Below are 15,228 nucleotides of genomic sequence, written 5' to 3'. Positions count from 1 at the left end.
CACCAAACGACTTCAATCGTATCTTTTTGTGCTTATGGAAGACGCATACCACCACGATTTCAAAGACTTATTTAAGAGAATGTGAAGGACATTTTTAACCTGACGCAGCTGCCGAGATAAAGCAACTTGTTTATCTCTTACTGGTAGGACTGGTGCGTACAGAGCTCCTGCTAATTAGCACTGTGGATTGTGGGCGGATGATGATTTCAAAATTGCAGTGTAATTTCTAACACTATTTTAGTCCGGTTGAAATCTCACATTGATGCAAAAATGAAAAATTGTCTCTTTCACATCTGAGCATCACTTTGGAACCAACACAAATGATTTGAAACAAGATTTTTTTGTGCTTTTACATTATTATTCAGTGATTTCCCCCTTCGCGATGGTTAGAAAAATAACTTATGTCTTAAAGGTAAAATCTGGTTTGTGCTATTCACTTCTTTCCAGGAGTGATGAAGCACCGACACGTTTATTTTTAGTTTCCTCTCACCTGCTTTGCCAACTATATCAGTCAGTGATTTCCTATCTTTTCCCATGTTCACACAATTTGAACATCTTAAAAAATGAATATGGAGTAAGTAACAACCAGTATGGAAAAAGTAATTATATGTTAAAAAGTGCCTTACTTCTGAGGCAAAACAACTACATGAGCAGCACCACAAATGATATCGAGACTTCAGCGTCAAAAGCAGGGAGGCAATATTAGGCTGGTATTTCTGTTGTGAATCATATAAAGACAAAAGCTTTCACAAACACAAAAGAGCCGAGAATCAGATCCGGAGGAGTTCCAGCAGAGATACAGAGCACAAAGTTGACCTATTTTTCAACAACAGAGAAAGGAACAACTATTGAAAATTCAATTAACTTTCCTTTTTACCTCACGACTTGCAATAGGCAGCAGACAGAAAAACTGCTTGTATATGAGCTCAATTCCAGGGCGAACACCATGAGGCAGGAAAACCATGACATCCCGAGTATTAAAGTGACCCTTAGTTCACAGCTAGAGTTTAGAGAGAGGAATAAAAGAAGCGAAACAAAACAAAATCTGAAAATCCTAAAGGGAGCGAAGCGAAAACTAGCCATGAGTTTTTTTTAATCGAGGATGAGCTTCAAATGAGCTAAAGATCTGTTGAGTGTCATCATGGTATGCTGTTACACAGGACGTGTTGTGATGTTTTTCAACAATATGTGAGTATTTACATTTCTCATCTGCTGCGTGTGCACTTCCTTCAGGCTCAGTGAGGGTGCAAAGCTCGCAAAACCGCCAGTGCTGATCTCTTGCTGTCTCCTCACGCAGCGGAGCATCCTCCCTAACTTCAGAATGTTTGCTTCAGCACTCTCCCTCCCTCCCTCCCTCCCTCCCTCCCTCCCCCCTCCCCTATTATTCCCCCTGAACTCTTTAACACACTTTTCCCCTGCTCACTTCAGTTACTGTCACTGGACATTCTTGCCAGTGCACTCACAAGTTCTTCAGACGATATCATATTCTAGCTGTAACCTTTCAGAGTGACTTTTTTTTTTTTTTTTAACAGTAACAGTGCTTTAGTAAGGCAACAGCATTTCAGACATAAATGCCATAATATAAAGAAGTCTATCCTTCAGCACTGAAACTCTCTACATATGAAGCACACTGCCTGGTGTCTATAGGGCCCTTAGCGGGTGGATCATGGCTCCCAAATTTCTGGTGCTGTTTCCATTAATAAACTCCTCATCTCTTATAATTCAACCCATGGTAACTTACAGAGAAGGCCACTATAGTTTCAGCACCTGAAAGGTTACATGAATAGCCCAAAGCAAATTCACACAAATTAAGCTCAATTATACTGAAAGGCCAAGTGGTGTGAATTCACATTTTCATGCCTCTCATGCATCCAATTCACGCTCAATATTCTGACTGCCTGGAGGCCGTGCCTTTCCTTACATGTGCCATGGAAAATACGAATGAATATGACCTCTTTTAAAGTAAACAAGCGTGTAATTTTGCGGCGAGCTGGTCATGACACTTTGCCTTGAACCCCGACATCTTTGGCGAGACAGACAGATGCTTTACAAAGCACAGTGTGATGCTTTAGCGTGATTATATGCACTTCACATACATGTACGTGACCATTCTGCGCTGCAGTCTCACCTGCCAGGCGATAAGGTCCTTCAGTTTCTCTATCTTTTCAAGGTCCTCTTGGTGTTCCTGCATGTACTTGTCATTGAAGAAGGCCTGGAGAGGAGGGAGAAGAGATAATGGATTAAGTGTGTTTTGCAGGAAGGGAGGAAGAAGAGGAGGAAGTGCAGGGAAAGACTTGAGGAACAATCAGAGAGGTGAAAGAGTTTGTGTTATGAAAAAAAAAAAGAAAAGAGAAATGAGGAAGAAAAAACTGATGAGTCAATAGGGAAAGCATTGAGAGAGGCAGTTAAAATGAGAAAAATTCAGTCAAGATATCCGTCTCTCCTTTACCACCTGCATTATTTCACTGAGATGAAGGACTGACCCCAGAGCAAAGAATTCACGTCGCACTTCCTCTGACTGATACGACACCGTTTCACAAGACCAAAATGAATCTATTCCAGGTCTTGATATACGCTAGAAAACTAACAGGCACTTCTTCTTTTTTTTTTTTATCATCAAACACAAGATAAAAAGAGTTACCCCTTCTACATGAGTTGCTATGGTGTTAAGGTGAATGGAGTGTGCAGCCAATAAACCAGTGAGAGCCCTAGAAATATGATGAAAAACGGGACTCGGTGAAGTCTGAGTTGAGCTTTTCCCATGAAAAAAAAAGAAAAGAAAAAAAAAAGCACAGGTCAATAAAAAAAAAGAGATTTATGATGACCTATGATGTTGAGAGGCAAACAATATGGGAGTTGAGTAGTGTGTAGTGATGAAAATATTAAGGCTGATGGCAGGAGAGCGGCTAGGATCTGAAATATGCATGAGATCATGATTTGTTTTCAAAGCATGAAATCAAGCCGAGGAAAAATATGGTCCCCCTGAATTAGTTTCAAATATAGTTTGATTTATTAGAAATTGATGAAGTGTATAATTACCGTATTAGTTTGACTAAATCATCTTAACTCAAGGTACGCTCAGCTCATTCACCTAGTTAGATATAACTACTGTTTCCAAGGTCAAGAGTTAGCTTTCATGCTTGAATTACCTTAGTTTAAAATTATATGCCACAAATAATTTTCATGTTTCACTTTTAAGAAAATAAAATGTGTTAAAAGGCTTAAACTTGTTCAGGTAAAATAATATAAGTAGATCGATACCTCTCTCATATCTGTATGTGTAATATGAAACAGGACAGGCTTAGAGTTAGCTTAGCATAAAGACTGAGAACAATAGGAAAGAGCTAGCCTGGCTCCAGCACCCGACCAGACTGGATGGGTGCAGTCATATGCCTTAAAGGGGCTAATGGGCTGATTTTTTTTTACATTTTAGACAGAGCCAGGCTGGCTGTTCTCCCGGCAGTATTTATGCTAAGCTAATTGCCTGCTGGCTCTAGCTTCAGTTTTATGGTACAAACATTAGAATGGTATCAATCTTTTCATCTAACTTTCAGCAAAAGTGTCAAACTATGACTTTAACGCTCCTGTTAAAGTAAAATGAAATTGTTAACATAAAGGAATACAGGTTAAGACAATATAGAGATACAATAAAACAGACTTTCAGACTTTTTTCATTTTGCCCACCTTCTCATAGTTGGTAAAACCTCCCATGACAGCTGGGTCCACAATCCCGTTCAGCAGCATGGAGAGAGGGTTGATGGGAAGGTTGGGGTCTGTGAGATGCCTCTGGACCATGCTGCTGATCTTCTCATTGGTCAGGTGCATTGTCTCTATGGCGTTCTCCAGTGGACTGATCTCCTCCTGTGCAGGAGAGTAAGAGAAGGTGTCACCAAATATCCTCAGCACTTAGTGTATTTCACACATACATCACGAATGTCTCTGTGATCCCAACGACAAAGTGGAAACGTTCTGTCTTCACCAGGTTATTAGAAGATGGGCATAGGAACCCTTAACTAAACACATAAATCATGTAGGATAGAGAAGCAATGAATCATTCTTCACTGCGCCCATATACGAACCTGCAACTGTCAAATGAAGATGGATAGTGTGTTGGTGTAGGGGAATTTCAATTCCCAAGTCAACAAAATATGATTGGCAATGCTGAGAAAAGATGAATAAAATACTTGGAAATGCTGTCATTACTTCCACTACTGTGTGCGAGCAAACTCCTACTCAGTCCGTGCAACTCCACATGGGGGCAATCTCATTACTTCGGATGAAAAAAAACCCCACCAAAACAAAACAATCACCTTGTTGCAGCTTGCTTACTAAGAATCTACAAGGAACATGAGTGGATTGTTGAGTAAATGTCAGATACAGACCCCAGCCAAAAAAGATAAGATTCTGTGCCAGGGAGACAAATCTCCAATCTGTGCCGGTATGTCTCAGGCCAGCGTGATAAAAAGCATTGTCAGATGGAAGGCTTTAGCTTGGTGAATCTCAGCCCAGTCATTAAGCTTTAAATAGAGAGTCTGACCTCGGGGACCTGGCCTCTCCCTGGCTCATCTGGAGGGCAAGCTGCTCCTGACAGTATGTTCCAACCCAGCCTGAAGGGTTCTGCCATGAATTAGTGTGGCGATGTAGAATAACACTTAACTGCATGGAATCAGGAGTTAGAGGAGGGATCAAGTCTTTTTTAGTGAAATGATTGTGGATGTAGCGACCAGAGGGACCACTGTGGGGGCATAAAGGCTGGAACTGCACGGGTGCGTGGGCGTCATGTGATGCCATGAACGCAGGGGGAGCCGACAGAAGTGAACACCCTGGCTCTGGGAAGAGGAGGAGGTGTTCCCCTTTCTGAGGCTTTTCAACAGCACAGACATAAAAGTGACTAATAAACCCGACAAATAAAGAGTAACTGATTGTGGAATACTTCGCTAGCATAATTATGCTAAGTAGTGCATTTGTTTTGGGGAAAACAAATGACACATTAACAGGTTGAGAGAGAGTGATATTGTAACCTGCTCTTGCGCTCCAGCATATATCGCTGTTCTCATTTCTCCACAGTCTCCCTTCCAAAAAACAACCTCTGGGCCAAAACGGGGACCAGCACTTTAATTAGTCAAAACAACTAAGATAATAAAAATTAATGCAGTTTCATTGGGATGCAGAGGAAATGTGCCCCTTCCAAGTGCAGACCAAGACAGGCCATCCTCTTATCAATAGGGTTTAAAATTGAGCAATGCAGGTAATTCTATTACAGGAAAATCAACAGAGTGAGTGCTGAACTCTGCTCTAGTTGTATTTGTGCTGTGTAGCTATTTTCGGTGGAAACAGGCTTTAAGGAGTGCTTGGTGAATCAATGCGGGCCCTCTGGCAGAGAGCGAACGTGCCGTCGTTAGTCCGGGGAGCGGCACACCCGCGTCCGCGCAGCTGTCTATACCGCTTAAGCGGAGAAATGATATCGATTGCCTCAGAGCAAGGCTGCAGATTCTCATCTGATTAGCGGGCCGGCCTGGCAGACATGCCCCTGCTCGTACTCACCGTGGAGACCGACTTCACTTCAAACCAGCGCAGGATGCCAGGAAGTTTGTATGCCGTTGTGTACGTTGTCCTCTCGATCCACATGTTCTGTAGACAGAATGCACAAAGTCAAAAACTGTAACCTCAGAAATCAACTCAATGCAACATTTTAAAAGTTGATGTGTCCCTTGATCATTGTTATTTTTATTAGGAGCATGTACAACACAGCTTTTACACAAAGGTGAACTCGTGTTACACAATGGCTAGATGGTGAGATGGATTGTTGTAAACTGTGTCATTATAATGGGCTGTCACTGAAAATGTCATTGTTATATTCCTCTTTAGTGCACACTGAGAGCTGCCTCCCTTTCAGAAATGTGTGTTTCTATTTATTTATTTTAATTATTATTATTTTATTTTTTATTTAATTTGTGTTTTTTCAAGGGTATATGGTCCTTTGTCAGGCACTATATTGTGTGCTTGTCTGTAAAATAATGTAAAAAAATAAAAACTACCAAAAACAATTTAAAAAAAGAAGAAAAAGAAATCAACTAAGCGTGACGGGGTGCAGATCAATCAGCAGCCGTTTTTAGTGCCAAACCATGTTGAAACAAGCCGCAAGACTGACGCTGAATGAATGAGATTAAGATGATGTAATGGTTGTTCATTGAAGGCTTAATGAAGGATTGAAGGTGGGCTGGTGGGAAGGAGGTGTCCACTATTTCCCTGTCTGGACGGCAGCTCATTAAGGCCCGCTCACAGACAACCCAAACAAGATGGAATCTCCTCTAATACTCTAATAATCGTGGAGCTGAAATAAGGAATAAATCTTCAAGAGAAAAAAAAAAAATACACCACAGGAGATGACGATTTCCCTGGCAAGACGCTTTCAGTATTTAAACCTTTTTTTTATCAGTGTGTCAGAAGAAAAGAAAAAACAATCTCCCACTATGAACAATTAAAGTTAATAGAACCAGCTTTACTGCTCACCTTGGAGACATGGCAAATCACAAAGATATGTGTGTGTTAACATGTTTAATAGGATTGACTATAGATATACATCACCTCTCTGTCACGACTGACAACATCAAGTCAAGAGTTAAATACATAATCCTGCTCTGTGATGCCACAGCAAACATACAGAGGGAAATGTGAAAGGATTTCATTTGCAACCTGGATACTGAGTGTGCACAAAAACATAATTCATTAGATGTACTAAAAATCAGAGCTTGACAGTTGCACTAGGCAACTGGATTTGGACCACTGCCAGCCATTTTTATATAGTCTGGATCTCCTTGTCGGAAAACACTTTTCCTGTGTTCAAAAATAAAAATAAAATAAAATCCTCTGTATCCCTCTTCCTTGATGTGATCCTCTGCCTATGTAAATGAGAGCTCTGATACACTATTGATTCACTCTGCTGGAGACAACTAAAAGAATATGTGAAGCATAGACCTCAAACAATAATCCAGCTGCGTCCTGTAATAAACTACACGAAGGGCGTAGAGATACCGAGACAAACAAACAGAGACGAGATCAAGACAGATAAAAATGAAAAAGCCCTTTTCAGGACACTTTTTTGGGGCTTTTCATTCGGAAGTGTTTGCCCTGTTAGTGGAGTGTGAGTGACAACAAAAAAAATTTAGTGAGAGAGAAAAAAAAAACACATTATGTAATATATGTTGACCTACTCTAGATACCAATTTTCATTACAAAAATGTGGGATCTGATGTGGGTACTTACTGTTGCTCTCTGAAAGTGCATACTGTACATACATGCACTGTAGATACTAAAATGTTCTATATTATGGTTCAACAAGGAGCCTATAAATTCAAACTGGCTTAATCAATTTTTCATTTAGAAAGGTAAGAAAATTATGTTAAGGATGTCTAATGTTAGCCAGTTATACATTAAAACATATACAGATAAAATAAAGAAGCTAACTCATGGCAGCGAAGAAGTAAAAAAAAAACCAAAACAGTAATTACCGCAAACTCATTGTCGGGGTCCTTCTCTCCCTTCCTCACTGGCCTGGAATACTGGAATTTATGGACTTCATTTACTGTGTAGAAGCTGTGGAGGGAGAAAATCAGCATCTGAGTAAATTAAAACTGTTATGGGAAATCTACAGCTTGATTCAAAAGGTTGATTGCTTTGCTCCAGGTCAAACACAGGACAGTCCCACCCCCCTTCCAGGCTGGCTCTGCCAGGAACTGTGGCATTTAGCATGTTGGTGCTGACAAGACGTCTTAGACATGGTCTCATCTACGGGGAAAATAAATGAATTTTCAGCTCCCACACATCAGTGACAGCTGCAGAAGTTCGCCCGACATGTCGGACATGTAGAGAAGCTGCAGCGTACGTGACAGAGGCACATGACCAGCAGGGATGAACTTTGCCAAATAAGGTTAATAGACTTTTCACACTAGGAAAAAGATGGTGGAACACAGTGGCTGTGGGAGCAGATTACTTGCTCCTTTTCTATCTTTCTAACAGCCTCTTTTACCACTAGGAATACACATTCACACTTTCCTGGGGAGACGAGTACAGATCTATTATCCCTATCCAGCATATTGCCTTTCCAGTTCCTAAAACCAAACTATGTGGTTCAAAGAGCACGGTCCGACTTCATTAGCACACCATTATGAATAAAATATGAAATGAATCTGTGCCATTCCAAAACCACTGCACTTTTATGTTTTTTAGTAGCAGCAATAAGTGTGTGCAGATGGGCTGCAACAACTTCTCAACTCTTTCTACTACCGTTTTGTGAATGAACAGACCACACAAAGCTTTCCTGACATTCAAACTACACAGATAATTTAGTCTTACTGGCACTTGAGCCACTTACTACATTATACTGACAACCAGATGTTCCCTTCTGAGATCGGTCACAAAGGGCAACGCATTATTTAATGAACATGATGAGACCCATTCCCAAATCAGCTGAGAGAGCGTGGCATTAACCAAAAAAAAAAAAAAAAAAAGCTGAGTCTCTGCGCCTCTGATCTGATGAACAGTTTAATAAAGCAGCTTTAAATCAGCTGTACTCCCCCAATTAAACCTTTTACATGTCATTAGCTGGCAGGCTAGGGATGATGCAGTGGCACGGTCTGGACAAAGCAAGGTCAGAAGGGGGTGTGCTCTGCCTGCTGCTGTGACCCCTTTGGCTCAAACAGCTCAGTCTCATTGCTATGCACCGCTGATTTTTTTGCAGTGAATGAGAGAATAAATGAGAGAAAATAGAGAGATAGGGACAGAGAGAGACAACCGGGAAAGGCGCGGTGAGAGCTGGAGAAAGAGAGTTGGCAGAGAAAGACGGACGGACAGCCGATGTGGAACAGTCCTCTATTACTCTCTAAACATGGCTGTCTAATCTGGGATATTAACGGAGTTACATATTCCAATCAGACACAGTTAGCAAACAAGCCAACAGGCTGCTGAAGGGATCAATGCAGGGGGACGTGACCAATGCTGCAGGCTTGTGATAACATCGGTGCCCAGGTATATTTGCCTAAAGGTTTTTCCAAGTAAATGTCTTCTTTTAATTATGTCCATTGATGCGTTGGGTGGCATATCAAAGTGAATTTGCACAGCTGAGTGATGCGGTGCATGGCCGGCGTACAGATTGGGCAAACAAGCGGGAGCGTAGGGGGGGGCCCCACTGTTTGCTGTGGCCCCGGTGCACGACACAAAGGTATTAATGATGTCAGAGAAACGATGTTGTACTTGGCACAGTGACTAATAGCAGATGGCTGTTGCAAGTTAATAGTGCACAAGAACGACAAGAAGGTCAGACGCTGTTTGTTCTACACAGACACACATTTACATCAAGATTTAATCACCTTCACCACAGTGGTCCTCCACACACCACACTCCAAAAAAAAAAACAAATAAATAAATACAAATGCGCTTTTGCATGTCATCACAAGCTCTCTAAATTGTTTGTGAGTTTGACTTGGGAAAGTAAATTGGGCTTTGTAGGATTGAAATTCATGCTGTGTGACTTTGAGTAACAGACTCTGTAATTTTAAAGCAATGAATGTGTATGTGTGTGTGTGTGTGTGTGGCACGGGGGATATCCTGCTTACCTCACTATTTGTTCAGAGACAGGTTTGTTTTGGAACTTGGCAGGCAAGTCGAGAATGGGCTTCACCGTGAAACACTGGATGTCTTCAGTAGAAACATCAAGGACATAAATGAAACTGTTGCACTCTAATGAAACACAATTACTTCACACCTGATTATAATTCAGCGTTACTGTTGATCAATGTTCAATGACATCAAACTGTAAAATATGATCTTATTGCTATCATTTCAGTAAAGCCATTGTCTGATGTACTATGTAAAATTTGAAAGGCGGTTCATTGCATTTGACATACAGTTCATGAGTTTATATGCAATGTTGCATACAGTGACTGCAATGTGAAAAAATATATGCATTAAAAAATATACTAATATTAAAGTAATATAGTAAATGGACACTTGTATAGCACTTTTCTAGTCCTATCAACCACTCAAAGCCCTTTACAATGGAAGCTACATTCATCTATTCACACACACGTTCATACAGCTTTTCCCTTACACATATAGTGCTTTTCTACCATACATGCACATTCACACTCTGATGATACATCAGAGGCAATTTGGAGATCAGTCCAAGGACACATCAAAATGCAGACTGGAGGAGCAGGGAATCGAACCACCGACCTCCTGCTCCACACTGATTTAAACTATGTGTCCCAGCCCTATAGTTTCCCCATAAGTACAAATCTACGTGGAGTATTAAAAACATATTTATGTTCATCTTATGCACTGGCAGTGACCTGAGTCTGAGCAAAAATGAAAAAGCAAAACAAAAACTGAATTAGTAATTTGTGTTGAGGATACACTGTCCAGAGGAACACTTGGTGTCCTCGCTGGGTGGCGTGGTCGTCTTCATCTTCTCCGCGTTCGGAAACTGTGTGAGGAGACGTGCCTCGAAATCCTCCCTGCGCTCGTACTCCTTCCCACGGTAGATGAACATTTTGTTCTGAAGGACAATAAAGAAACACAGTGAGTCCCCGGGTATGTACATAGAGGCAGGAACACAATCACGCAAGCTGGTGCTAATTAACACGCATTATGTGGACATAAGGGACATCCCTCTTTTATGAATATGGCGGTAGTGACAGCATACAGTGTCATTTCATAGCCCATTTCACCAGAAGATTAGATCCAGTAGCCAGAATTCATTCAATGGTGGTAGTAAGGACAGACACGGGACAATGACAAAATTGTAATATTAAAAGAAAGTTACATGGATGAGAGCGACCTGGCCTGCTACTGTGGCTGGGTTAAAATACATTATCATAATATTCATATTAAATACTTGGATATGAGGTTGACAGAGAGTTCTTGGCACAGATTCAGTGATTAGTCAGTCCCAGCTGAGTTCATAGTGAGCTCGCCCGGGGAGAGGGCTTCTGCCTTAGCGAACTGACAAACTGCAAATGGCTACTACCACTTTTGCTGGAGGCTCTTTCACAAACGGCTGCTTACAGCTACTAATGAAACTGCTGCAATGGTTCAGATGTCTTGCCAATTTCAAATCAGCGTGGTGAGATCATGGCAGTTGAGGATGAGGACGGCGGCCCTATTCACTCCCTCTTCACATCTCAGCGGCTTGATCTCCTTCTGGAGACGATCATGTTGTACGTCTCATAGAGGGCTTACAATGAATTATTAGCTTCATTCATTAGCTTAACAGGGATATTACACAGCTTGAAAGTCAGGATCTTATCTAGGGAGAATAGCCTAGCCTTTTTTTTTTTTTTACATTTCCTTCTTTCTTTCACAGACCATCACTGCACAATAGCTCTCACACAGCAAGCTCTGTACTCATGCACACCACAGATCTCAATTCCCCAATTAATTAAAGGAACTGCAGCCATGGAATATGCCCAGGGCCATTTTTCTTTTTTTTTTTTTTTTTAAATTTGCTTTGACAGATAAGTTGACTAAAAGCACGTTGGTTTCCAGAGCCATCCCTTTCAACTGCAGGAGATTCCCCTCAATCTGCCTGACAATACGTCGCTGCAATTTTCAGCTGGTGAGCAACTGTGAGAGATCTAATCTTTTTTCCCATCACTGCACTACTCTGTGCTTATTCATAAGAAGGCTGCAGATTTACATTATGTTGTTGAACGTTCTGGTCATGTATACTTTTGTTAGCCTCAAACATACATTAGCAAAAAGACAAAACAAACAAACAAAAAAAAAGTAATTTAGATAATAATTCATGCAAAAATGGTCTGTTCTTTTTCAGCTAGTGGGTAAAAAGGCAATTTAATACAGTCAAGAGACGAAGGTTCATCGAGGTGCGACATTGTTGAGTTCAAATGTAACACACATGGTCAAGATTTAAGCTCCTTGGACATGCTGGCAGCAATACTAGAGGATGTATGGGTATTTTAATATGGCTAATGTAATGTATGGGGTGAACATCTACGGTAAAACTAATGCAATATCCGTGTTTCAGCCTCTTGGCAGAGACTGTTAACAAGAAAAAGTCTGTAAAATCTATGGATTCTCCCTTTCAATCTACTGCAGAATCAGATAACGCTTAACTGACACACAGTCTGATGGAAAGGTCATCTTGTTTTATTCCAAAACAAAAATAAATTAGATGAGAACAGTGCACAGAGTGGTCCTAAAAATGCATGAGCCGGGAACGTTCCTTCAGTGTGCTCAGTGTGCTCAGGGGTCCGTCTGAGGACCGTTTGGAATGATAGAACATGGCAGCTCATATCCGAGCGTCTCCAAATGTTGCGCGTTAAGATACATATTTCAGACCAACTTTCACACGAGCCTCAGCTGCTCTTTAAGCTGAGCGCTCACAGGAAACTCAATACGGCGATTAAATAAAGTTTAGGACTGAAAGGAAGAGAGAGGGAGAGGAGGAGAAACATGCCAACTGGATGCAAAGTGAGGCGAACAATTGTAGCGGCCCGTCTTTGAAATACTGAAAATACCTTTCATTTGTCAGAAAGCTGAAAGCAACTCAGGATTCTTTATAGAGTCGACAAATACAGAAGCATTCAGTCATGCTTCAAAGCTTGTTGACAAGATATTGTGACTTTGAAGGTTGAAATCATGACTTCAGATAAATATTCTGCGCATGTCTTCATAATGATGGTTTTGTTCGTAACAGAAGAACTTAACAGTCTCTAAAAAGTCACCACCGATGGAAGCGAAGCAAAAACACACTCAACTACACAAGAAAGAACTGGAGTTAGTTGCGACTGCGGAGCTAAACAAATGACATGATGTAGAGCATTTTACAATTAGCAAGTACCCTAGTGTCTAACCACATTAACAACTAATAAATCATAAGCAGCGGAATTAAGCACTCTCACATAAAATCAATTCTCAAGGGGGTGGAAACAAAATACCTTTATCAAGAGTATTGATTTTCTCACATAACATACTTTCCCCTGAGGACACTGCCATGCTGCAACACAAACAGCACAATGGGGTTGTAAGCAAATACCCACCACACTATATTTATCTTAATTAGTGACTCATACATGAACATTTCCTATGTGCTCACAGAAATATTTCTACATAGTTATGAAACATATCAAGAGGGTGTACAAATCCAGAGCCGTTTTTGATCCAATACCAACACTACATTGGATAGTATCGGAAATGCCTTGATCTACCTACTCCTACACAAATACGGTATCAGATATTGGTGAGTCTATGCACTTATCCCGTACTACGTAGTTTATTAATAAACTTTATAGTTTCACACCCAGATAAATCAGAAGTTTTCCAGGAAATAAATAATTTTTTGCAGCTCTAGCCTACACAGGAAATTGTGCTGTGCAGCCACCGGCCACTACTGTTTTAGAGCAGCGAAGAAGGATTGATCTCTGGTAAATAGTGTAATATTAGCTGTTAACAAAACATCAGAAATTTGGCAATATGTTACACGGGAAAGTCGCACCAGTAAGAAGGCAATGTGTACTAAGGCTTTAATTTGGAGGGGTGGTGCTAGTGTTCGGACAAATAGCATAGGAAGTGTTATTTATTCCTACATTTATTAGTTTTTTTCAAATTAGATAATAAAGGAAAGACTCAATGAGATTCATGTATTTGTTCATGTTTTACAAAGGGTTTAACCTCAGCCACTTCTGAGCTATCATTAGCATATAACAATGATGGCAATCATATCACATCCATACAGGGCTAGTAGTAGTAGGTAAAACATTTTTAACGCAGTGGTATTGGAACATCTCCACTTTTAACAGGACACTGTGAGAGCCGCGATGCACGACAACTGACTCGCTCTGTATCTCTTTTGATGTATTCATTCATCAAAACTTAATGAGATTATAAATACAGCCGGGAAATGACTAAACTACCTTGTATCTAATGTGGCATAAGAAAAACCAAAAAGGCAAAATCAATCAAGGGGTAAATCAAGTGCAGATCCTCCTGGAAAAAGACAAACTTGCATACACCTGCTCTGGCTATTTCAGGTAAGGTCAAGCTGCCGCAGAAAGATTAAAAAGAGAGAAAAAAAGAGAACTCACAGCTGTCCTCTAGGCTGTTTAAATAGCCAGTTAGATTAGGCCGGTGCAGCACGCCCTGTCTGTAATGGAGTTTCTGCCCTGCCAGATGAAAGAGGTTAGGAGGGGCACGTTGAGATCGGAAAGTAGCAAAAGACCCTTGTGAAATGGCTGTTCCTCATAATAGAATGAAAAGGATATGATCAGGGGATCACTGTACTTGAAACTGGACATTCACATTATCTCATTCCGTGCGGACCTTTGTGGGGCATTTAGTGTGTTGCTGGTGTGATAAAAATGGCTTGAATTTCTCCGAGAGAGGAAAACGGCACCTTCAGCAGCGTGCCAGACGACTGCCTAAAAACAGCTGTAACAGGGAATAAATGAAAAGCAAACAAATCGTCCTTCGTCAGAATGCTCAGAGCTAACTTTAAACTCTCTGCGGCACGGCATCACACAGAAATTCCTACATCAGTGAAATGTTTAAATATAATCTGATATGTGGACAGAATGGGACAGCCTTCACAGACAGAGCAAAAGAGGTCTGATATGCACACAGTAGCAGCTCAGACTCTGAATTAGGCCGGTGAGGAGATATCAAACGCATGTTGGACACGTACTTAATTTGTGATAAGCTGAGATCAGATTGGCGCGAGGCCAGAACAGGACATTTGGAGGGGAAACACAGATCGTTTCAGGTTTGGCAGCCAAGTATACTTGGTAGGGGTTTTAAATACACTTTGAGATGATTGTTCACCGTTTGAAGTAAAGCTCCAACTCAACAAACAAGCGTAGACCTGAATGTTTTGGGAATATAACCCTTGATTCAGCAGCCACCAAAAGCAATTTACAATGTGACCATATCACTTCCTTTCACTTTGTAGTGGGTGCCTGCTTTTTTGTTGTGCAGGTGGTGATGGGACACCTTGTGATGCAGACCACGCTCACGGCGTGGAGAAAAGGGTGTTCAGCTGAAGTTCAGGTAATGGAATTAAAGCCTGTGTTTGCGGCGTGATCTGCCTTTTGATTGGACGAACAAGGCTGGGTCAGCTCTTGCTGTCATTCTTGGGTGCCACAGATTTTATAGCCATGTCCTGCAATGATGGATTCTGGGGGATTTCTTTAGGAGTAACCAACTGAGCAGCAGACA

The 15,228-nt window shown here is 41.1% G+C and overlaps 1 protein-coding gene across 2 annotated transcripts in view; it reads right to left on the bottom strand.

Moving 5' to 3' along the window:
* The window catches only part of dock1 (dedicator of cytokinesis 1), a 180,521-nt gene that overhangs the window by 15,064 nt on the left and 150,229 nt on the right, over positions 1 to 15,228 (bottom strand). For both annotated transcript variants that reach the window (XM_056366513.1, XM_056366514.1), the window contains exons 41-46: positions 10,414 to 10,555; positions 9,615 to 9,696; positions 7,512 to 7,596; positions 5,545 to 5,631; positions 3,685 to 3,861; positions 2,129 to 2,212 (exon numbers count right to left, since the gene is read on the bottom strand). In XM_056366513.1, the coding sequence (XP_056222488.1) occupies positions 2,129 to 2,212; positions 3,685 to 3,861; positions 5,545 to 5,631; positions 7,512 to 7,596; positions 9,615 to 9,696; positions 10,414 to 10,555 (657 nt within the window). The remainder of the gene's footprint in view (positions 1 to 2,128; positions 2,213 to 3,684; positions 3,862 to 5,544; positions 5,632 to 7,511; positions 7,597 to 9,614; positions 9,697 to 10,413; positions 10,556 to 15,228) is intronic.

The sequence above is a fragment of the Seriola aureovittata genome, chromosome 21 (assembly GCF_021018895.1).
Source record: "Seriola aureovittata isolate HTS-2021-v1 ecotype China chromosome 21, ASM2101889v1, whole genome shotgun sequence".
NCBI lineage: Eukaryota > Metazoa > Chordata > Actinopteri > Carangiformes > Carangidae > Seriola > Seriola aureovittata.
Note: the sequence above shows the minus strand (reverse complement) of the source record. Positions and strands in the feature narration are given on the sequence as shown.